The 25,097-nt window shown below is 36.3% G+C and overlaps 2 protein-coding genes across 2 annotated transcripts; one reads left to right on the plus strand and one right to left on the minus strand.

Moving 5' to 3' along the window:
* Positions 1-1,350: 1,350 nt before the first annotated feature.
* Positions 1,351-4,342, minus strand: LOC113710129 (oxoglutarate-dependent flavonoid 7-O-demethylase 1). Its single transcript, XM_027232966.2, has 4 exons — positions 4,115-4,342; positions 3,769-4,016; positions 3,345-3,669; positions 1,351-1,804 (listed from the first exon to the last, which is right to left on the minus strand). Exons 1-4 carry the CDS (start codon positions 4,331-4,333, stop codon positions 1,541-1,543), a joined length of 1,056 nt encoding a protein of 351 aa, XP_027088767.2. The 5' UTR covers positions 4,334-4,342; the 3' UTR covers positions 1,351-1,540.
* Positions 4,343-13,739: 9,397 nt separating this feature from the next.
* Positions 13,740-24,518, plus strand: LOC113710128 (uncharacterized). The gene is made up of 2 exons (XM_027232965.2): positions 13,740-17,685; positions 24,262-24,518. Exons 1-2 carry the CDS (start codon positions 13,740-13,742, stop codon positions 24,516-24,518), a joined length of 4,203 nt encoding a protein of 1,400 aa, XP_027088766.2.
* Positions 24,519-25,097: the final 579 nt, after the last annotated feature.

A 25,097-nucleotide genomic window follows, 5' to 3' on the forward strand; every position in this document is an offset into this window, starting at 1 on the left:
TCCATTATATCTCCAGTATGAATCCAATTTTAACATTGATCCTGCAAACTTAAAGTCGTTGATTTAAGAAAAAACAAATTTTCATTTATTAAGGACAACTTTAGTACTACGTGTTTTTTGCGAGAACATATTTCTAAAAATTGAGTTTTTCAGAAATACATTTTGAAAGATTTGAGGGGAGAATGTTGCCTGCCATGTGAATTCTAAAGTTTTGTAATACTAAGTATCATTATTAACTGTTTAACAAGTAACTAAATTTTGGAATTCTAAAGTCTAGATAAGCTCAATTATAAAAAAAAAAAAAAAAAGTCTAGATAAGCTCATGACTAGATATACTCTAGACTTAAAGAAAAATATGCTATTTAGGTCTTAGCAAAGTTGAGGCAGAAGTTCTTTATTATCAAGATGATTTTAACAAAACGCTAATAAAATCATGTCCACAAAATATAATAAGGAAGTAGTAATAAATTAAAATATGCATTAGTATGTCAAACTTATATAATAATTCATTTTTCTATCTTCTTTTTCTTACTATCTTACACAAAAAAAGGACAAATCTATCTATATGAACATATCGCAAAGTTTTACTCTAAAGTATAAAATTAAATGAAATAGCTAATTAGTCACAAATGTTAATTGTCGTACATGTTTATAATGAGATATCTTTGGAGATAATATATAAAATTTTAAGAAGATAATATGTAACAATAAACCATTTATTAAGAAATTAAATTTTGTAGATTAACTAATTTAGCAACAATCTAAAAATATTTAAGGGAAATTAATATTTTTCCTAAGGCAAAATTTAAGTGAAAGGAGCAATGAAATTTTCTAAAATTCTAACATGGGCAAAACAATAATTGTAAATGCAAATGTATCAAAATTCTTGGGGCAGCTGCCCTTGCTGGCTCGGTAGCTCCGTCCATGGGTCTTACAAGGCAACTCGACAAGTACGGGCTAAAATTTCTTACATAATTTCTAACAGTGATCTCCTCAGAGAAATCAAAACTATTCCTAAAGTAGTTGGTTACCAGAGAGTCCTAAGGCTCTATTTGGATGTAAATCAACGGATTCGCATTCTAATACTTCAGATTTTCTGGAATATTCTGCCATCGGATGTTTAGGCACCCGTTTGAATCGGTGGTAATTCGAATTATCCCTTGACCCCTTTGAATCCCTCCTCCCTTTAGTATAAAGGAGGAGTAGGTGTAGTACCCCTTGGGTCCCCCCTCCTGCTAATATAAAGTAGGAGTAGTTGTAGTGCAAATTCTATCGTGTCCGAAAAAAAAAAATCTCCTTAGAGCTTAATTTAAGTTTTTCCATGCTTCTTTGGAATTCGTACAAGAAATATAGTAGCAAATAATATGTATTCACGAACATATATTTATGATCAAATACACGAGTGTAGCAAGCATGGATGCTATATTAGCACATATTAGGAATTTAGAGGGTAAAAACAAACTAGAAACCATATGTAGGATTGACAAATACTACTAAATTCAACCCTAATAGTAGCATCCCACATTTCTTAAGCATTATTCTAATCAGTCAATGTGTCCCTTTCAATCTTCATCTCCTTTAAGAATGACTTGCCATCGAGCTTGCGAGAGAAGAAGGTTTTCACATACTGCTCCATTCTCAGTCTTCTGAACAATGGTGGACTTTCTTGGGTTGTTGTGCAAGTAAAAGGTCCAATCTCTGCTTCAAATTTCGGGTTGAAGAATATTGCTATTGAGATTCGTTCTTTACTCGAGTTCACGGTCGCTCTATGTTCTACACTCTTGTAGGTGCCATTGCTTAAGATCTGCATAGATAGTTTAGATACCAATCAAATTAAAACAAAGATTATGCATAACAGATAAAAATTTGAACTGTCACTTGAAAAACATATTAATTACTAAAAATTGCATTAGCTGTACTTGTTGTATTTGCAGATTTTTGAATGAATTCATGTAAACGATAGATTTAATTAGTTTTCTTTCAAGATCAGTTTCGGTTTCTTTTTGCAATATTCATAACAAGAGTAAGTGATTGAAATTTAAAATTTTTTACTAGGAGAAAACAAAGATGTTTTTTGTCAACGCTAAACCTATTTGGATTGTAATTTTCTGGAATTTTTATAGAAAATGAACTACAGTGATTTGATATATGTGAGGTAGAAAGGTGATTAGAAAATATATTCATGGAAAACATAGAAATTTTTTTGGTGGAAAATAACTTTGCAAACAAGGCAAAGAAATGACGTACTTGAGATATCATTTGGCATCCATGGCTGGAGCTTTTGAAAATGGTTAGCAATAATTCAAATATAGGGAGGTCAAAGAGAATAAGCAAGTTATATATATAGAAAGCCTTACTTCACCTACTAAGAATTCTCAAGTCGATACCAAAAAAAAAAAAAAAAGTAGATACCAGAAAAGGACTATTATTACCACTTAATTACATGAGTGTGCCAAAATGGTATTTTGATATTTCATTGCTTTGACCTAGCAATTTAGAAGTGTGAACTTACTGAAATAAAATTTTTAAAGGGACAAGGGCAAAGACATGTGTTTTGAAACTCGAATTGGACCAGTCGATTGAATCGGTTGAATCGAAAATTGGGTAGGCATCCGGTCCGAGTTGTCTTAAACAACCGTGAAACAAAAACTCGGTCAAATCTGGTCAAAAATCGAGTTTAACCAAAAATTAGAAGAACCGCTTTGAATCAGATTTTTTTTCCCATCTTTTCCTTTTTTACCATTTTTGTTTTCCTTTTTTGATTTTTTCTTTTAACTACTCTCAAATCTCTTCACATATCCTACTATAAATCTCTCTCAAACAACTCCAATGGAAGATCCAAGTTAAAAAAGTGATAAAACATAAAAAAAAAAGAAAGTGAAAAATTCACCAGAAATATTTTATCAATTTTATGATTTGACCCCTAGAGTACTAGAAAACTATTATTACACCTAGAAACATTTTAGAACTTATAGCTATAGCCCTAAATTCTTGTATTACTCTTCAAATTAGCCCTCCAATTTGGTTCTAAACTTGTTGAATATGCATTAAATTGTAAATTCCATAAATTGCTACTTAATTATACTACCTTTTGTATTTTCTTATAAAGTATCTTAGAAACATCAAACATACACTGAACCTACATTTCTTAGTCTTAATATGTTTTTAAAAATTTTACATAATATATTAATTTTTAAAATTAAATATTTATGACATCATAATGATGTCATCTGGTTCTTGGATGGGTACCCGTCTTTAACCGAGTCGATGGTCGGTCTGAGTTTCAAAACATTGGCAAAGACCTCTTATCAAAATAAATCCAAGGGAAAGAAAGGCGGAAGGACCTCTAGAATGTCCCCCACAATTACCACAAAGGCATTTGGGAGAATGTTGACTGGAATCCAAACTCCATCCTTCTTCACTTGGAAGCCTTCCACTCCATTCACTTGCGAAAGAATGGTGATTCCAGTAGCATCAGAGTGAGGAGAAATCCCCATAACCAGCTCTGGTTGGGGACATGGAGGATAGTAAGTCATCCTCACTGATTGCATACCATCTTCAAACATGTCCTCCATTTCTTTATTATCTACTCCCAAAGCTTCCCCCATCAAATTAAATAAAACCATGGCAAGCTTTTGGATCTCTTTGAAATAAGTCTCCATGGATTCTCTGCAACAAGCATATCCAGTTGAAAAATCAATGATGCAAATGCTCAAAGGTTTAGGCAGACATGAGAGAGTACATGTATGTACTAGAGTTGTAGTGGACCTTAGTAATGAAGGGAGCTTTGGAAGAAGATGTGGCTTTCTTCTATGGATGGGGTTGAATACCATATAAAACCTATCCGCCCAGTCAACCTTTTGATCATCTGAATGGAGTATTGTTTGGCCATACCCTTCAAAATCACCTGGTCTTAGCTCGTACCTCATCTTCTCTTCTAATGGCAGCTTGTAGAATTCTTCAATTTCATACTTGAGTTTCTCCATCACTGACGAGCTAACTCCATGGTTTACCAGCTGCATATATGTGATCAGCAATCAGTTCCATGTACATATATGAAGAATAAAAACGAAAAGAAGAAAAAGACATTGAGGTATAATATTGAGTTCAAAACCTGAAATATGCCCCATGTTTTGCACGTTGAATGCAGCTTCTGGAGATCAAAAGCCTTTGTTTCCTTAAGAGTCAAACTTTCCATGTCAACTGTAGGGATAACTGGCATGGGATTGCCATCAGAGAAGAATGAAGGTTCTTGATCATCACGTTTATAACGCTGTGGGACGACAAGTAGAGGCTCGTTATCAAGCTCCTTCAGGGTAATTGAGGTTTTCATAGAGGGTGATGAGGCCATGCTATGCTCTTGTGGTTTTACCTCAACACGAGTAGTTGTATTTATATATTCAAGGCATACAACCTTCATCCGCACCATTTTTTATTTGGGCAAAATACACTTTACCCCCCATATTTTAGCGATATTTTACTTTACCCCTCTATAGTTTTAAAAACTATATATAACCTTTTCATAGTTTAGATTAAAGTGTCAAAGTGGCGGAAAAGATCATTGCAATGGAATCCATAAAAATATCAAAATTACCCTTGTTTAAAAACTAAAATAACTGAAATGCCCAAAATATATAAACATAATATAAATGACACTTTAATTCCATATGATTTTATATTTTACCAGATAACCCTCTTATGATTTAGTGTTTTACTATATAATTCCCTTATAGTTTTCAAAATATATATATAACCTCCCGTGGTTAATAAATAATTTTTAACTTTATACAGGAATACTTTTGATATTTTAGTTGATTTCGTTACAGAATGCAAATTCTGTCACTTTGACACTTTAATCCAAATTATGAGGAGATTATATATAGTTTTTGAAATCATAGAGGAGTTATATGAAAAATAACTAAATCACAGCAGAATAAAGTGTATTTTGTCCTTTTATTTTTGGTTTGTGGGCTGGGGATTTGGAAGGGTTGACTTCAATGCAGATATTACGTAATGTTCATGGGGCTCAATGCAGATATTTCTTTAGTGGAATCGTGAATTTTGTTTGTGTACATTAGCAGAGTGAAAAATACACGAAATCGTGTAAGAATTAATCCAATCGGACGTGGTCAAACAAAACTCAATTGCACATGTCTAGTTCCCATGCACGTGTCTAAGTTGATATGGTTCATTACTACGTCACTATTGCTACAACGAACATAAAAAGGTCAAAAGATGAGACTAAATTCAGGAAGTCTCTTTAAAGATCTTGTTTGGCCTTTAAAATTTTAATTTCTTCATTTTGATCCTGTAAACTTGTACATTATATGTCAATTGATTTTAGATAGTGATTACAGTTCTTGTGCTATTAAAAAGTGATTCAATAATTGGATCGTGTTAGGAGAAGTAATTTTCATATGAATGATTACTGTTCTTATGCTATTAAAAAGTGATTCATTAATGGGGTGTTAGGAGAAGTAATTGTCATCTGCTTTTTTTTTTTTTTTGTAATCTCTATTCCTTTCTAAAAAGAAAGAAGAAAGAAAATGGGAAGTAAATGGTAAATTTCTTGAGAACTCTCTACAATTTTTCGAGCAAGTCTATTTACTCCATTAACTCTATTCCTTTCTAAAAAGAAAGAAGAAAGAAAATGGGAAGTAAATGGTAAATTCCTTGAGAAGTCTCTACAATTTTTCGAACAATTCTATTCACTCTGAGTGCTTGGGATAATTTTTGATACTTCACCATCCAATTTATGTCAATCAATTTAATTTCCAAAAAATCTTCTAAAATCAAGTATACATCATACCTCAAGTTAAATTTACTGTTAGATGATGAAATGAGAGTTGTTGACCCTTAGATTATAACAATTTCAAATATTTAAAATTTATATTGTTATCTTCATTAAGGGATACAAGTTAAGGGACTAAAAGGGCGATAGAAAAATTTCCTTTTCCTACTACACTTATCAAATTTGTAATTTGACATTGGCACAAGTATAATTACCCAAAGTACCTAAAAAAAAAAGAAAAAATTATCTTCACTAATTTTACCTTGATTTTCTACTATAAAAGCTTTCACAAAGCAGTTTTTAACCAAAAAGTAACAAATCTACTCCGTGTTGGTGTTCAATATGACCATATTGAATTTTGGTGATCAGTTAGCTAAAAAGATGTACAAATACTTTTCTATAAAAGCTTTAAACACTTCATAGGTGATCTTATGTTTTTGGTGTGAATGCACATGTTCGAATTAAAGAAAAGTCAATAGTGCAAGTCTTGGATCACTTTAAATTAATACATCAAGTAAGAAATCGATAATTTGTTGGATGTTGGAAGATTTGAAAGGACTTCGTTATATTAGCACACAAAATAAGGCCATCAGCAGGAAGTCTAAGAAATCTACAATTTACTGATAGGGTTCTGTTTGTTTGGATTGGAAGTTTTTTCTAAATACGGTTTTTTAAATACAATGTTATAGTAATATATTTCAAAAATACTTATAAAAAAAACTAAATACACTCACCAAAAATACAAAATAATAATAATAATAATAGCAGCAGTAGTAGTAGCAGCAGCAGCACCTCCTTCTTCCTCAACTTCGGCCACCACCTTGCACATCCTTCTTCCCCCCTTCCCGACCCTTTGGTTTCCCCCTTTCCTCCTCTCCTATCCCATTCCTCTCCTCCCCGAGCCACCTCCCACCTTCTTTCCTAACTCCGCTTGCTACCTTGCACCTCCTTCCCAATCCCCTACCCCCTAGTTTCCCCCTCTCCTGCCTCTTGGTTTCCCTTTCCCCTCCCCTCCTTATCCCCTCCCTGCCCCTCCCTTCCCTCTTTCCTCTCTCCCATTCGCCTGCACCCTCTTTGGAACACTCCCTTCCCCTTCCTCGCAGCCCTTTCACTCCCTCTGGCAACCAAAACGTATAACTAGATTTGGTTGTGAGAGGGAAGAAAGAAGGTGCGGAAGAGGGGGAGGGAGGGAAAGAAAGGATTCCCAGGGAGTGTGGGGGAAAGGGAGGGGAGGGAGAGGCTAGAGGGGCAAAGGGGAGAAAAGGAGGGTAAGAGAAGGGGGAGAGGTCAGGGGACGGAGGAGGCGGTGGCCGCCGATGACGTTGGTGGAGAGAGGTGCGTAGTGGGAAGTTTTGCAAAATTTTTAAAGCACCTTAATAAAATTTTAAATTTTAAAAACACTTTCAAAATATAGTTACAATAAAAGCTTTTCGTATACAATGATATAGTGTATTTTATTTTAAAAAAACCTTGTAAAACACCTACTATGTACGGAAAATTTGAGGGTTGGAAGAATCAACAGCGGAAAATAGAATGTAAAGGTCAATCGTGGGATATTGTTGTCAGAATTGTCCTTCTTGGTGACCACAAAGGTTGAAAAGAGACCCGTCACCTAGTTTAAAGCGTCCCCTAAGAATTAAAGAGGGTTGGCCCAATTGCGCAAACTTTGTCAGCCAGACGATCGCTAGCCAATCAACACATATTCCGTGAAACAGCAGATAAAGATCAGAAGAAACACGTTTTTCATTCCGCAGAAACACGTTTTTCTTTGGGACAATTCAAATTGGGAGGCCGACGATTTCACTAAAGTATCTTAAAAATTGAACTCGTCAGAAATGATACAGCGCCACATCAGCGAACTTGGATGATACTCAATGGGGCAAGAAAGCTTGCATAATCATAAATTTGAAAAAGAAAAATAATGGAACAAGCTCAATTTTATGCCGATTGCATCGTGGTACGTAATAATGAAGCAAGATATAATAAGGTTCCTTGCTTTTCATTGGTTTTTAGGACAGCATAATTAGTTTTGGATTTTTTTGGGTATGCTAATTTATTTAAATTTAGGGTTAGGCCAGTTATATATTTTTTTTCTAAAATTTTCTTATAGCTTAATGTAGTTGTTTTAGGGAAAAAAATGTTAGTATTTGAGATAAAATACACTTTAACCCCTGCAGTTTAAAACTTTTTTACATAACTCTTTTATGATTTGCAAAAGATACAGACCATCGTGATTTCAACATGTAATCCATTATAATTTCTGCCATAGACACAATGAGCCGGTTAACCAAGATCCTTAATACATCGAATTTACAACATTTTTTATAAAGCTTTTAGATTTTAAGGATATGAATGTGCATTTAGAAAAGAAATATTTCTTTCACCTCTTAATTACATGTACAAGCCTTTTATAAAGATATAAAAAAATGGCTAAAATCTACAGTTTATTGTTTACGCCTGTTCCTCATATTCAGTGGAAACAAAAGAATTGAGACGACTCAATTTGTTGTATATAGTTAGGAGACAAATTGTGTGTTTAAACGCATTAAATTGAATAGTTCAATCAACACTGTTCATACCATCATCCTTTGATTGGGATTAGAAGGTTTACCGTCTATCCTCGTGATTAATTTTAGAAAATCAAAATTTGGAAAGTACAACCTTTTTCTCATAACAACTTAAATTTCTTAAAAAGTGGATTCTGCTTTATGTATTTTTGACCAACAATTAGTAATGCTTAATAAAACTTGACATTTCCATAGAGCTCATGATGTAAAAGATAAAGGATTTGTGCTTGTAATATTCGTATCCCTAAAGCGTTTAACGCATTATAAACATGACATTTTCTGAGCAACTTTTAATGAATTTTGCTCTAGGGGATTTGCTCGAACAATTAGTAATTAATACCTAATAAACAGGAAGATAAAAATTAGTTAACTTAGCGAAGGGTCTCTAATTGAGTTGGTTTCCATCGCCTCAAGTTCATTTGACACATCGAATCTAGATATTCAAACAGATTAATTCAAATAAAATTTCATGCTAATAATTTTTAATCTGGCAGTGGAATGCTGGTAATTGCTTCAGTATTTTGATATATTCTTTACAAAGTCATACACTTTCCACTTCATGTATATAGATATATATATATATATATATATATATATATATATATATATATATATATTGCGTTTTTCTACCTTGAGCCACACAAGTCTATTTCGATAAAGATGATCGATCCCTTAAAATCAATATATATATATATATATATATATATATATATGATATTTTTTTAATACACTGTTAGTGTAAACGTACTAGCGCTAGAAAAAAAGCAGTGGTTTAGATAGAGAAAAAGAAGAATTCTTTTGTTTAGGCAAAATTCATTAATAATTATTACCTGTCCATCCAATTAGTGAGTCAATGTTGTCTACGTTGATAGTGTAACAAAAAATTTACTCAATATAATATACAATTAGGATTAATTTTTCATACAGTATCAATACATTCACTGATGGATCTATATACACATCACATCATTTCAATTTGAATTTGAATACCAAAATTTATATATGTAGCATATATCTAGAGCCGCTAGTGTATACATTGATAATGCATAAAAGATTTACTCTAAAACTTGATGATGCTAAATACTTTATCCTTTACATCTAATATGGAGTATTTCAAAAAAATCCCTCACATTATACTAGTTTAAATGTTAACTTCCATAATAAACATACTCCACTCCAAGGGGATGAGATCGCATATATCTTTCTTGACGTCTCATTAGATAAGTAGGAACGAATATTTATCGTAAACGCCACATGATCAAACACAAACAAAATCCATATCCAATGTGTTGGCTCTTGAGCTTTACAACTTATGACACAAATGTTAAAGCGAGAAAAATAGAGTACTTTTGGCTTGGTGATGTGAGGAATAGGTAATTCTCTTATACCGACATCATTCATGTCTTTTTCATCATTATCAAAACTAGTGTAAATGGTGGACACTGTATCGCCTTACTAATGCATAGTAATAATAGTATAGAATGATGGAGTGAGTTAGAAGAATTGTTTGTTAAATTTCGAAATTGAGTAGAATAATTATAGATTTTTCAGTTACGAGACCTAATTGTCTAGGCTCATTTTCTAGCTTATCATTTTTACTTATAAGTTTGTTTGGATAGAGTATTATTTGAAATATTATTTAGAATAATTACTGTAGCACTTTTTGTGATGTGATGTATGTCAGATAAAAAGGTGATTGGGAATATAAAAAGGTGGGTTGGAAAATGTGTTTATGATGCAAGTAAAATAATATTTGAAATATTTTTGCTATCCAAACACTCCCATATATAATTTGTGATTGAAGTTTCTTTGACGAATTGTAAGTTAAATAGTTTGATTCCATAACACCAAAAATACATTTGTAATATAAATTTCATTGTGACATTCAACAGAACGAAAAGCAAGAAGAACATGAAGGAGCCGTATCAAAATTTCTGGACCACTATCAAAATTTCTTTGTCCTTTAACTAAGTTCAGCTGCAATTATTTTACAACCAATATTTTGCACATGGATATATTAGATATACATCATCAGTCAGTTATCATAGTACAAGATTGACTTTCGATCTCTTTCACTAATGGGGGAGCTCCCATTAATTAGCTAACTTTTGTTTTGTTTTATTTTCGATACCTTAAAACTTTTTGACTAGAAGCTACAGCTAATTGGCTATAAAAGTCAGTATTTGCAAATTTTGCACATGGAGATAGATAATTCATCATTTCTTCTGCTTATTAACATCTATTCAAAGGCTAATCACATGGCCAAACTCTTTGAGTTTACTCCAAGAAAGGATTAAAATTAAGTGCAATAAAATTAAATGTGATACTATTCATAATTAGAAAGGTGGGCTTAGCGCATTTAACCCTACTTTTTATCTCAAAGTGGCCACTAACTCCATTTTGTTAACATTATTCTACAAAGCATCGGTTGCCAGTCAATCAGTCATAATGTATCTTAGTTGGTGCTTAAAAATCATTAGCAGTACATTTTGGAATGAATTGAGGCTGCAAAGGACAATTCCAATGTGAATCCTGGCTCTGCTGTTGAATCAATTTAATACTAGAAGTCTGCCACGTCTTTGTGCAGCAAATAAAGCACATGTTGTGGACGGATAAAAACTTGCATCTTGTTTGTCTTTGACAGCCCACAGTTGCATCGCTTGGTAGTGTCTTGTTTGTCTTTGACAGCCCCCGACGGCATCGAAGGCTGCATTGGTGTTTTGCTCCTATTAAAAACTTTGGTATGATTGACGGCTAACCACATTGAGAGCCACCGCTTTTGTGCAACATGCACTGAAATAAAAGAAAATATTAGTGCTAGTCATAGTGAAATGATTAGAAGAAAAAATATCGTTGCTAATATTGGTTCACCTGCGTAAAGACTAACTTCATTTTGCACTCCTAAACTTGTATCACATCTCACTTTGCATCTTAAATTTTACTTTTGAATACTTTGCATTCCAATCTCTTAATTCTGGACACTTTGCACCCTAAATTTTCAGGATTATCCCATTTAAGTCCAATTAATAATTACATTCTCAAAATTAACAAGATAATGGATAGTGAAAATTAATGATAATGAACCGTTTTGTTTTAACTACGATCTCTTAGCTTTTTTTTTTGAAACCATTTTTAGCATATTATCATTGATTTATAGGGTTTCAATCACTACTATTGTTAGCAAAATTGCCGAGATTAAAAATGCTGCAAATTAATGACAATGTATTATCTTTTTTTTTTTTTACGATATCTTAGTATCTTTTGACCACTTTCAACATATTGTCATTAATTTGTTGGATCCTTCATACCGTTAATTTTACTAAAGTTATTATTTATTAGATTTAAATTGGATAAATTTGAGAGTTTATGGTGCAAAATGTCCAAAATTGAAAGTTTAAAGTATAAAGTGTTTAAAATTGAAATTTAGGGTGCAAAGTGTAAAAGTGATACAAATTGTACAGGGTCCAGGCAGAGATTTCTTGGATGTTCAAATCGGTGAGTAGAGGAGACAAGCTTCATCAACCATTACTCTTCAACTTCTCAATCTATCTGTTGTGCCTCTTGCCAAGGTAACTTTTGAAGGTAGATTTGAGAGCAGAGTTATAGTTCGGTCCAAGCTTCTGGACTGGACATCTTGGGGCTACGGACATTAAAGGATCGCTTGGATTGATTATGGGCAATTTCATCCCATAATTTTCTGGAGTTATTACTCTCACAAAGATTGTTGGAAAAATTGGATTTTACAATCAGCTTAGCTTCAAAGAACCAGAGGAACTTAAGTCATGTAGACCACATGTTTGTCATAATGCCTATACAGAAAACTAGCTTTGGATTTGGTAACCTGGATTTGGTTTTCTAGCCAAAGGTGAAGTCCACTCCGGTTCTATAAACTTCTACATTCTTACCATTTTTGTGCTAAGGTTTACAAGAAGTAGTTTGGGCAGTGGTGCGGCAGTCCATGGCTGCCGTACGGCCACCTGATGGAGGGCAGCCTGCCCCCCCTACATTTCAACGCAAATCATTTTCTGATTTGTTCACGAAAAACTCACAGCAGCCGACACTATCCTTTGCGGCACAGGAGGCTACACACAAAGGAGAACCTGCATTGATTTTCCCACAGGCAGCGGTTGAAGCTTTGGCCAGTCCATTTCGTTTTGCATTGATTGGGAAATTCTCTAGAGGTAGACCGAAGTTGGAGGAGGTGAGGAAATTCATTGCATCGCTGGATTTACGTGAGAACCCGACGATTGGCCTATTGGACGCAAGACATGTGTTAATTCAGTTGAACAATGAAGCTGATTTCCATCGTGTATGGTTCAGAAGGATCTGGTATGTGGCTTCATTCCCCATGAGAGTATTCAAATGGACCACAAACTTCCATGTTGATAGGGAGTCGTCGGTGGTTCCGCTGTGGCTTCAATTACCAAAGCTCCCGCTGCATTTTTTCAATAAGGAGGTGATTTTTCAGATTGCTTCTATGGTGGGTAACCCTTTGTTGGTTGATGCGGCTACCCTTGCGGTGTCACGACCAAGTGTGGCACGGGTGTGTGTTGAGATGGATTTGTTGCGGTCGACTCCGTCGCGGGTTTGGATTGGCAATGGAAATCATACTGGTTTTTGGCAAGAGCTGGTGGTTGAGAACCTTCCAAGGTACTGCTCACATTGTTTCCGCCAAGGTCACGATGTGGAGATTTGTCATGTTTTAAAGCCCGAATTGAGAGGAACCTCTGGTCAACATGCCAAGACTACTGGGCCTGATGGGCCTTCGGAGGATAATACAAAAAACCCAGCAAGGTTGATACAAGATGATGCAGTGATTGATGGGGCAAAGGGAGAAGTTAATAGAGTTGTGGCTAGCAAAGAGTTAGTTGCTCATGATCAGTCACCAGGTGGTACATCTCACGAGCCTGAGCAAGAGGACCAGGTGCAGCAGTCCTCTGATACTATAGCAGCACAGCATGAGAGGAAAACGGAGGAGGAATGTGGGGCGGTGGCTGTCGAAGGTATCGAGGTGGTACTGGGACATGAGAAAGGAGAGGAAGGTTCTGAGATTGCAGGGAGTGCGCTGCCCGCGAGGGTGGTCGTGTGTTCTGCTGAGGGACATATTGATGACATACAGGATTCTCAAAGGAGGGTAGGTACCCTCTCCCCTAGGGGCAAGGACCTTGTCCGACAGGAGAAGTCATCACTACAGACCGGGCATTTGGAGACGGTGTCACGTGGTCTCCGAGCTGGTCTCCCGTCAGATAGAACACTACGCTCCATGGTTAGTTCTTCATCAAATTCTTTTTCTGTCCTTTCTGATGATTAAGTTTCTTTTTTGGAATATAAGAGGGGTAGCTCGTGCTCGTAATTTAAGACGATTAAGGAAACTTATTAAAATGTATGATCTTCAATTGGTGGTTGTTGTTGAACCTAAATTGAGGGTGGAGTCAATCACTAATATTAGAATTAAATTGGGGATGGATTGTTGCTTGTTCAATCTTTGGGGTTCTGTTTGGATTTTCTACCGGTCGTTGTTTACGTGTCAGATTACAGGGGAGTCTCCCCAACATCTAACTATTAGAGTTAAATCTCATTTTTTTCAAGACTTCATTACTTTATCTTGTATACATGCGAAGTGTACGGAGCAGGAAAGAGAAAACTTGTGGAATGCACTTTTGGGGGATAAACCCGACTTCAACCCTTGGTTTTTGATAGGAGATTTCAATGTGGTCATAAATACCGAGGAGAAGAGGGGTGGATTGCCATTTAGACCGTCGGAGGGATCAGAATTTTTGAATTTCATGACGATGGCCGGTGTCTGTGATGCGGGATTCTCTGGTTCAAGATATACCTGGTGTAATAACCGTTCGGGAACGGCGCGGATATGGAAACGTCTGGACCGCTTACTTCTATGCGGGCGTGCTTTAGAGCTTCCATACCAAATCATGGTGCAACATTTAGGACGTGACCCGTCGGATCATGCTCCATTATTGTTGTCGGTGGATACGAAACTAGATAACAAACCCAAGCCGTTCCGTTTCTTAAACATCTGGACTACTCATCCTGGTTTACTGGGGGTTATCAAGGATTGTTGGGCTCAACCAGTCAATGGTTCTCCTTTGCAAGTATTGGCCTTGAAGTTGAGGAATGTTAAAAATGCCCTCAAGCAATGGTCTAGAACGACATTTGGGGATATTTTCCAGGGAGCACGTGATGCCGAACGTATGGTAACAGAGGCTGAAACAGCATACGACCTGGATCCTACTGAGCAACGGCGGAGCGAGTTACATCATGCTCGGGCTCGGTTACGCAGAGCGCTTATAGTTGAGGAGGGTTTTTGGAAACAAAAGGCGCGGGTAAGGTGGCTCTCGGACGGAGATAGGAACACCAAATATTTTCATTCCTTGGTCACGGAAAGGAGGCATAGGGCAGTAATTCATCGGATCAAAGATACCGCTGGAGAGTGGATCGATGAGGAATGCCAGATTGGGGAAGCAGCAGTGGGTTTCTTTAAGGAGCTTTTCACAGCAGAGGGGGGCCTTCCTTGCCTTACTGGTCTGCAGATCATACCGAAATTGATAACGGACCAAGAAAACTCACGGTTAACGGACATTCCATCTCTTACAGAAGTTAAAGACATAGTCTTTGCTATGGACGGAGAGAGCACAGCAGGGCCGGACGGGTTTACAGGGAAATTCTTTACCTTTGCTTGGGAGGTAGTGGCTTTGGATATATACCGTGCGGTTATCAGCTTTTTCTGCGGCGCTGAACTACCTAGGAGTATCACGGCTACTTCAATTGTGTTGTTACCCAAAGTGGAGAACCCCCAAGATTTCAAGCAATTTCGGCCAATCAGTCTATGTAACTTCACTAACAAAATCATTTCCAAACTATTATCGACAAGATTGGCGATAATATTACCCCGGATTATATCTCCACAGCAAAGTGGGTTTGTCCAAGGGAGGCAGATTACAGATAATTTCTTGTTAGCCCAAGAGTTAGTAGCGGATATTAAAAAATCAAATCGGGGTGGCAACGTGTTCATCAAGTTAGATATGATGAAGGCTTATGATAGAGTCTCATGGCCCTTTCTACTACAGGTGTTACGGTATTTCGGGTTCAGTGAAACTTGGATAGACATGATATGGCGCTTAATATCGAATATTTGGTTTTCGGTGCTTGTAAATGGCGGTTCACACGGCTTTTTCAAATCTTCACGGGGTTTACGGCAAGGAGATCCCATTTCACCAGCCTTATTCGTTATTGGAGCTGAGTTGTTGTCTCGAGCCCTCAACAAGCTACCCACACAGAGAGGATTTACTCCGTTTAAAGTGCCTCCTCATTGTCCTATAATTACGCATTTGGCATTCGCCGATGACGTGATTATCTTTTCTAGTGGCAGCAGGTCATCCCTACATTTGATTAAACGAGTTCTGGAAGATTATAGTGAGGTATCAGGTCAGCGGCTCAACCCTCAGAAGAGTTGTTTCCTTACTCATCCACGCTCACCAGCTCAGAGGACAGCGGTTGTTAACCAGGTATTGGGATATAATAGAAGAGTATTTCCGATACGGTACCTTGGTTGTCCCTTATATGACGGAAGGAGTAAGACGATTTACTATACGGATACATATAATGCGGTGGCGAATCGCATTTTGTCTTGGAAGAACCAGATTTTATCGTCAGGGGGCAAGGTGGTATTGATTCAGAGTGTGTTAGCCTCTATGCCAATTCATTTGCTGGCAGCCGCGTCCCCTCCAAAAGGGATTTTGATGGCCCTAGAGAAATTGTTTGCCAAGTTCTTGTGGGGATCCTTGAATTTGGGGAACAAGTACCATTGGATCAGTTGGGCAGATCTGTGTCGGCCGAAGGATGAAGGGGGTGTAGGCCTGCGGGGGTTGATGCAGGTCTACGACTCATTTTCCATTAAACTCTGGTGGAAATTCCGGCAACAGCAATCATTATGGGCAAAGTTTATGCTCCAAAAGTATTGTGCAGGGCAGCACCCTTGTCTTGCTGATATTGGTCATCGGGGATCCCAGGCTTGGAGGAGGATGGTCACAATGCAGCGTTTTGGGGAGGAGAATATTACTTGGATAGTTCGTGAGGGTGCTTTGGATTTTTGGCATGACAATTGGATGGGGTCAGGAGCGCTTTGCAACAAGGTGGATGTCTTCCATGATCATTCCGTGGTTGATTTTGTAGATCGACGGGTCTGGAATGTGGGCATGCTCCATCAATTCTTAGATGGAGAACTGGTTAGGCAGGTTCTAGAGCTTGATCCTCCTTCAGGTAGGGGCAATGACAGAATGGTGTGGACATTGACGAACTCGGGTGTTTTTTCCACTGCATCGGCTTACTCATTGATCAGTCATTCCAATGACACCTCTTGGCTTTTTGCCCGTATATGGCAGCAAGGCCTTCCAGTCAAGATCTCTTTTTTTATATTACGACTACTACAGGGGAGGCTCCCTCTTATGGATCGACTAAAGAGGTTTGGGGTCTATGGCCCATCTAAATGCTTCTGTTGTCAGAACCCTCAGGAAGAGGCCTTGAATCATGTATTTTGCTCAGGAGAAGGGGCACGATCGGTCTGGCGTCACTTCGAGAGTACTGCTGGTGAATTTAGTGGGGTGCATACAACACGTCACATGGTGTGGTCTTGTTGGGTAAGGAGGGGAACTAATGACCGTGTAAAATTTTTACAAAATATACTTCCTTCGGTAGTATGCTGGGTTTTGTGGAAAATAAGGAATGAAGGGGTGTTTGAAGATCGGAAGATGAGGATAAGGGATACGGTGACTCGGATTGTTCAGCTTCTTCATGATTTTCTTCAATCACGGTTCCCGGGGGTGCAGTGTTCTGCTCCTACATGGGAAGGGTTACTTCTCGAGTTGGGTAGTCATCAAAGGCGGATGATTATTAAGCCAGTTTATTGGGTAACTCCGTGTGGAGGTTATAAGTTGAACTCAGATGGATGCTCTCGGGGAAACCCAGGAAGGAGTGGGGGGGGTGGACTTGTGCGAGACAGTCGAGGAAATTTTGTATTTGGATACGCGGAGCCCTTCGGAGTGATAACTAGCATGCAAGCAGAACTTCGAGCGTTGTTATGGGGAGTTAGACATTGTGTGATTCGAGGGTACTTGGAGTTACACTTAGAGGCAGATTCTCTCACCCTGGTTCAGATTGTTCAAGGGACTAGTGCGTGTCCTTGGCGTCTACAGAGAGATCTGGATGAGTTGATGATATTCAAGCAGTCTTTCCAATCCATCACACACTGCTACAGAGAAGCAAACACACCGGCAGATCATCTGGCAAATTTTGGTGCTGATGCTTGCGCAGGTCATGTGTTTAATACATTTTCAGATTTACCACTATTGGTCAGGGGGGCTATTAGATTAGATCGATTGGGACTTCCTACGTTTCGTACACGGTGTCTGGCATGAATGGGAATAAGAAGCAAAAAAGACCAATGCAGGTGAAAGTGACAAGATTAACCGCTGAGCTTCAAGGATCAACATTCAGATTCACTGGAAGACATCCTAATATGGACAACGGAAGATTTAATCTTAGTATCAGATTTTCAGTGCTTAATCCTTCGCTATATTGTATATTTATTGTCAAATTGTGGTTTGATGGCAGGGAGTTTCGTCCTTTTATAAGGGAAAATTCTGCCGAAATTTTTATAAAATAATAAAATTTTATGAAAAAAAAAAAAATTAGAGTCAAAAAAAAAAAAAAAAGTGATACAAATTCAAGAGTGTGTAATGGACTTAGTTCCTTGCATAATTAGGGAATGCAATTAGGCCTGTCAACGGTCCGGGTCTAGACCCGAACCCGGCCCGGATCCGTGAAATTATTGCGGGTATGGGTATGGATTTAATTCCGTTACCTGGATACTATACGGAATATAGTATTCCGATCCGTATTAGACCCGGATCTGGATATAAATGGATTAATAATTTAAAATATGTATATTTATCAATATAATTTGATTAGGGTGATGTTTTTGAGTAAAGTCAATTTGACTTATTTTCTTATTTGTTTTTTTTGTATTAGTTAGAAATTAGTGTACAAATATATTTTTTTCAATTTTTATTAGAAAATTGTAAATTTTCATAATTTTTTTCGGGTAGACCCGGATCCGGATCCGAGACCCGTCAGATTCGGATCTGGAACATAGAGTAGAAAACCCGTTGGGTAAATGGGTCGAATCCGGATCCGATTTGGTATGCCGGGTCCGGGTCCGGAATAATGAATTCCGGTCCGGACCCGCCCCGTTGACAGGCCTAAATGCAATATAGCTGTTGCACTCAATATATCTTAGTTATTTGTCATCTGTACCCCTTTTAATACAGATATAAATGCCACCTCAATGTTAAACATAAGATAACCTTATCGGTAATCAAATAATATTGTTTCTTAGTCATCCATGTAAACCTGTTAACTACGCAGCTGCCCAAAAACGTCATTGTCAAATTGAAAGATTAACTTAAATTGAAAATTGGGTTCTAATAGAAATAACGTGCAACTTTATACTTGGTTGCTTAGAATCTTGTGTCGGTAGAATTGTATGTCCATGCATGTTACCAATGCTCCAATCGTAAATGCTATATTTTATTTTTTGTATGCTCAGTTCTTTTCTGGCTGTTTTAACAGCAAAACTCAAATGATTAGTTAAGGATTAGATTTAGAAACAAACTGTTCAGATGCAAGTGAACTGCATATAGCTAAATTTCCTGATTTGGAACCGGTTAATTTGGTTAATAACTTAATCGTAGGAGCTTCTTTTTTGGTTTTCTCTTTTTTTTCTTGGACCAAAATCATCCTATATTTTTCGCTCATATGAAACTGCATCTTACAAAGCAAATGTATGGCACTGGAGAATTCCAATGAATCTTTTACTTTTCCTTTCTGAGTTACTTTATCAAGAAGTATTTTTCTCCTACCATGAAATTCTCGAATGCAGACAATATTTCCATATTCTAAAACCTTTAGGCAGCTAAGGCCAACGTAGTCAGCATACGCAGCTAAAGCTACAAAGAACCCCACACACATTATAGATTAAATTTGGGTAAGGCAGAATCCGCTTAAGCAGATGAGGCTTATGCTAGGACATATCAGTGTTACTACTGAAACAAAGCTAGAGTCCAAAGCATGGGCGGCTGGGGGGGGGGGGGGGGGGGAGGGGAGGAGGGGAGAGGGACAGGCAGGACCATAGGATTTGTTGCCAGTGCAACCGCGAATATTTAGGTACTACTCTATCAAAATTTTGGGACCAGGAGTACGGGCGGTTGTTAGTGACAACTGTCCGAAATGGTGTAATTCAAATTAAACAGATAGTACATCTTTACAATGAAAGTGTAATATTCTATTACCGTTCATATGAATCCATACATAATAATTGAGTGTCTGTTGTAAGAATGTATGAGCTGTTTAATTTGAATTACAGTCCAAAAATCCTTACACTGTTTCGAATGGTTGTTAGTGATGACCGTGCATGCCCCTGGTCCAAAATTTTGTGGCTTGATCTGAATCGTAATTTCTGAATTTTGTCACCAACCTATAGACTGTTGACTTTGAAAATGTCCATCCCTTTTCCCAAACACGATTTCTATAATTTAATTGGCAGCTTTTTTATTTTTATTTTTCTAGTTTCTTTGTTTACATAGGTATCTACGACCACGTTGCATGTACTTTTAAATAAATATCATATGAAAGTCATGTTAGGGACTTAGTCAATTCTTCAAAAAGGAAAAAATCGAGAAAATGTAGGATTAAAGAATATGGTTAATTTTGTATAATTAACAGTGTATACATCGTTATCATTGGATGTATGATAATTTATCTGAATTTAAATTTAAAATTCAAATTTTACTTATGTGCCATATATCTAATATTGATATTACATACAGTGTAAGTGTATATAAGATTTACTCTAAAGAATATCAGTGTTAGACGTTTATTAAAATTATAATGCCACGTAGTAAATTTAACGTGTGAATGTAGTTTCTATACTTGATTGATTTGTTCATTCAATTGTCTGTAATATTTTTGACTTCTTTATTTATTCATTTACAACTTTTTGAGCACTACATACATAAAGGTAAATGCTAGGCAATTGCAGTACCAATATGCTAAATGCAATATAAAGATAGCTCCTAATTGCAGCCATAAATATATATCGATTTTAAACTGATTTTGAATCACGACAGTCAAAAACCTCTTTTATTTGGATCCACCGTTAGCAACAGAAAATCCTGCATGTAAAGGTTTATAATCAAGTTGAAGTGTAGGATCTAATGGTAGTGAAAGGGGGCTAAACAATGTCACCTTTGTTGAAGATTTTTGGGCTTTCTTTATAGGCTTTTTGGTGTTAATTTGATTGTGCATTGTCATACCAGATTGTGTTTTGGCTTTGTTCTTCATACAAATAATGAACCAACACCGAACTGGTTTTGCAACTGAGTTTTAAAGTTAGGGTTTGCTAAATCGAAAACGATTTTATATTTTGATGGTTTACACTTTACAGCTATGTTCAAAACAGTCTAAGTGAATTAACTACACAATTTATTTTTTTTTTGTAAAAAATAATTCTACAGCTAGGTTAGCTAAAGTTAAAAAGATTTCGGATTTTGATGGTTTACAGCTGTGGTTTTTAAAGCAGTCCTGGAGATTTAGCTAAATATATATATCCAAACTCTTTGCGTCCTTATGTTATGAATTCCTTCCAATTTAGTTTCTGTATAATGTACACAAGATCCTTACTCTTGCCAATATAAGCAGCCAAGTACATTGTCAATGTTAAATTTTTTATACTAACAGTTATGAATGTATATCATATGTATAAACGTTGAATTTTAAATTTAAAATTAAAGTATATAGTGTATATTCAATACTGCTCGTGTATACACTAATATTACATAAAAAAATTACCCCAAATTTTAGTGCGTGTGTGTGTGTATTTTATATGAAAAGTTAAGTATAATTTATGTAAACTAATGAGCGTCTTGGGTCAACCTTCAGAAAAATCTTTTAAAATATGACGATTATTGCTCTCCTTTGGAAAGATTTCGTTTCTGGCACCGTTAAATGCGCTCGTACAACTCAGATTGTACTCGTATGTTTAGAATTCGATTGCATGGAAGGTCATGCAAAAACATCTCAACTCTTCCACAAAACAAGCTAAACCTCCAGACATTTAAAGCATGCTACATTTAAAGCATGCTACTTTTTCAATCCTCTTGTAAGGAACATTTTGGAAACGATTCACGCTGACAAAGATGGCAACATCAAGCAAAGCGCTTTTGTTTTGTTTTGTTGTACTTTTAATTGGTGCTTGCCTAGCAAGGCCAGTTCCAATCTCATACCCAGCATTGAAGAGGAATTCAATTCCTTGCGATGCAAGAATTGGCAGCCAAAAGAATTGCAAACCTGGAAAACCAGTGAATAACTACACTAGAGGGTGTAGTGAAGAACAGCATTGTCGACACGGAGCTTGAAGGCCATATCTACTTGAAACAAGTTATTCAAAAAGTGTTCTTTCTTGTCTCATGGCATAAAACTGGCTATCTCGTCTTTGATGTTGTTATCCAGCCTTAGAGAATCATGAACAAAATGACTGTTAATCATGAACAAAATAATTGTTCCTTTTCATGCATTTCAATGGACGATATATATATATATGTATGTATGTATGCATGTATGTATGTATGAATTTGTATATGTGTATGTGTGTGTGGATAATTTATCGTTTCCTCTTCTTCATTTCTTTTGGCCTCTCTCAATTGTCTGTCATCTTGAAAAAAGGTTACGTTTTCTGGCCATTTCAAGAATGCTTGTGATTTATTAACGCTTTTAACTTGAATCCTCACCAGTGTAGCTGAAGTCCCTTGGCATGTCCGCAGCAGTATTCCATAATTTTATCGTATTTAATTGTAATGGACAAGTTTTTTTAAATAGTGATTAAATTTCAAATGAAAACTTACGGTGATAATTTATGTCTATTGTCAAATTTCTTGGTAATAAAATCATATTTTCCATTTTATTAGGTACCACATAATTCAAAAGCACCTCCCCACCGCACCCCCGCACCCCCCCTCAAAAAAAAAAGAAAAAAAAGAAGAAGAATCTACCCAGCCACCCTTGTCACCCCCAACTTCGATTCCTCCCTTTTCCTTCTTCCAAAATCCTAACAATTCGTTTCAAATCCCTCTTTCTGCCTTACTTTGCCTTCCCCAAAATATCCATCTCCACTCCATTTCCCAATTCTCTATCTGCAAAATTGTTACATTTCCCTGCCGTTGCAAGGTTTCTTGAAACTTACTTTTTAAACTTGGATCAATCCAGCTGGAATGCTTGAGCAAGTTCATCATGGAATGCTTAAGCAATTTTTGTAGGTTTCGCATAGATGCTGACATTCATCATAGTTGACATAAAAAAGTATTTTTTTGACCAATGAAAAGTGTTAAACTTTGGGAACATTAAAATGAGTGCATTAAGTCCTTCAAAAAAAAAAGTGCACAAGTGTATTATTCTCTAAGAAACCCTAAAAAAAAAAATTTTTGAATTCAGATTGTAGTTCCTTTAGTATACTTAGAAACCCTAAAGAAAGGAATGTGCGTGTGATTATGAGAGTATTAATCGTTAATCTCGTGATTTATTGTTAGCCATTTTTTCATGTTAAAAAAAAACTTTCGGCAAAGATCACGCATCATTGTGATTGAAAGTGATTCTGGAAAGAATTGTAAAAAATCAGTAAATCGTTTTAAATGTAGTTTAATTGGAAATATTGGGGACCAAATTTGCTTTGATCCAAACTTTGAGTACTGGAATCGCTCCTATGCCGAAGTTTAGGAACCAAAATTGCATTTCTTCCATCTGAAAAACCACAACAGTTGATCCAGAATAACTTTTGAACTAAAGTTTAATATCCAATGATTGTCAAATATACATTTTTGCATATTTTTGGAGAAAATTTTGTAATTTCTGTATTGTAATAGTCTTTAGTTATATATTTTATAGCATTCATTTACCACATTGCATTTTTATGGTAATGGTCAATATTTTGTGATAAGGCATAGTTTTTTTTTGTTAGTGTAGGTGGGAGGTCTCGAACTTGGGACCTCTCATATATATTCTTTACTCCCGTACTATTCAACCCATCCCTCTTGTTCCCGTGATAAGGCATACTTGAATCATTTTTGTTTAAAAAGATTACTAATTTTTGTTGGATATTAGAAACTTTTCGACTGTGCTAGGCACAACCAAAGCCTAATGTACTGGGCTAATACTTTGGGATAGGTCTTTGACTTTCATGTGCAAATGGATGGAGAAGCATATATAAATTTTAAACTTATAAGAAAAGTAAACTCTTCATCTAGTGCCTTAAAAAGTATTGAGAGCATGCAAATTACATCACATATTTGTACTTGTTTACACCAAATCAGAGATTCAAGTTGCTAGAGAAAATTACATCACATATAAGTATTAGAATGCACTGCTCTATCAAAAGATATTGGAGTAGTGGATTCTAATACTACATTTTGAGCTTCAAAGAGTCATAAACAATACTAATAGTAGTCATTAGTAGTTAGGGGAGGTCCTAGTAAGTCTAAGTATTAGAATGCATTGCTCTATCAAAATATATTGGAGCAATGGCTTCTAACACTACGCTTTAGGCATGATAGACCTGCACATTGAATGCTAAATAGTTCTCTAGCAACATCAAAAGATTTTAGTGAGAGTTGATGAGAGGTTAATTTTCTCCTTCTTGCTATTTTGGTTTCTTTGTTGGGTTGGCAATGGCTTTATCCATGGAAGTGGTTTTTGATGAAGCTGGGGTAGCGAAGTCTTCAATTGTTTAGTAGCTCTCTGCTGTGGTAGTTGCTGCAACTATTTGGTGAGCCTCTACTTTAGTGAATGTGAGGGCTCTTTTTGTAGCAGTTGATTCAGAGATGAGGCTTTTTTTTGGCTCAGTTGATTCAGCTATTTCTTCGAGTAGCAGCTTTGTTATTGGTGTGAACATTTGCTCTTCTGCTAGCTGCTTTTGTTTGGTGCTTGATGATGTTGCAGCTTTTGAGGTTTGGAAAGTTATTGGTGGATCTGGTAGAGCCAATGGTATGTTGTGGACTTCATCTATGCTGTACGCTTTGATGATTGCGTTTCTCCTTTGAAGTTGTCTCATATGTTTTGAGAAAATAGATTGGCTTGTACTTTCTCATGATGCCAAAAAGTTCTTGGGTCATTGTTATTCCCTGAGATCAAAAGAGTGATGAAGTGTTTATAAATTTTTATTTCTATGTGCAAGTGGTAACTAGCAATTTAAAAGTGAAGTTTACTGCAGTACATGTGCCTCTGCATCCTTAAGTTGGGTAGCAGTCAATTGTATCAATCTTTTTGCTTCATTTCCAGATATTAAGCATTGAAATCTTGCCATTGAATTAGTCAATGTTACTCCAATGCAACATCGTAAGTGAAACATAAGAGTTTTAATTGATTGTATAATATAGAGTGTGATAGAATAAATTTTGAGAGGTTAACTATAAAAGGCTACCTTAGCTCTACTTTAGCTTCTTGTCTACATGATGAACATTTTATGATCCAATTTGTGTCTACGTGTGACGACTGGAAAATTCGCTCATATTTTCTTAAAATTCCCCCTTAGTTTTATAGTTAGGGCAATTAGGGTTTTCACGTATTCTGGTAGTATGATTAATTGTGGAGGTGTGTGTATTAAATTTGGTGGTTAAGAG

Source organism: Coffea arabica, chromosome 9e, assembly GCF_036785885.1.
Source record: "Coffea arabica cultivar ET-39 chromosome 9e, Coffea Arabica ET-39 HiFi, whole genome shotgun sequence".
NCBI classification, from domain to species: Eukaryota; Viridiplantae; Streptophyta; class Magnoliopsida; order Gentianales; family Rubiaceae; genus Coffea; species Coffea arabica.

What these genes read in the sequence shown, in the direction of transcription:
- LOC113710129 (XM_027232966.2), bottom strand. Translation starts at nt 4,333, where the DNA reads ATGAAAACCTCAATTACCCTGAAGGAGCTTGATAACGAGCCTCTACTT. An exon ending in AAACATGGGGCATATTTCAG is followed by an intron (nt 4,017 to 4,114) that starts GTTTTGAACTCA and finishes ACATATATGCAG; the next exon opens with CTGGTAAACCATGGAGTTAG. An exon ending in TTGTGGGGGACATTCTAGAG is followed by an intron (nt 1,805 to 3,344) that starts GTCCTTCCGCCT and finishes CTATCTATGCAG; the next exon opens with ATCTTAAGCAATGGCACCTA.
- LOC113710128 (XM_027232965.2), top strand. Translation starts at nt 13,740, where the DNA reads ATGTATGATCTTCAATTGGTGGTTGTTGTTGAACCTAAATTGAGGGTG. An exon ending in TGGTGCTGATGCTTGCGCAG is followed by an intron (nt 17,686 to 24,261) that starts GTCATGTGTTTA and finishes CCTCTACTTTAG; the next exon opens with TGAATGTGAGGGCTCTTTTT.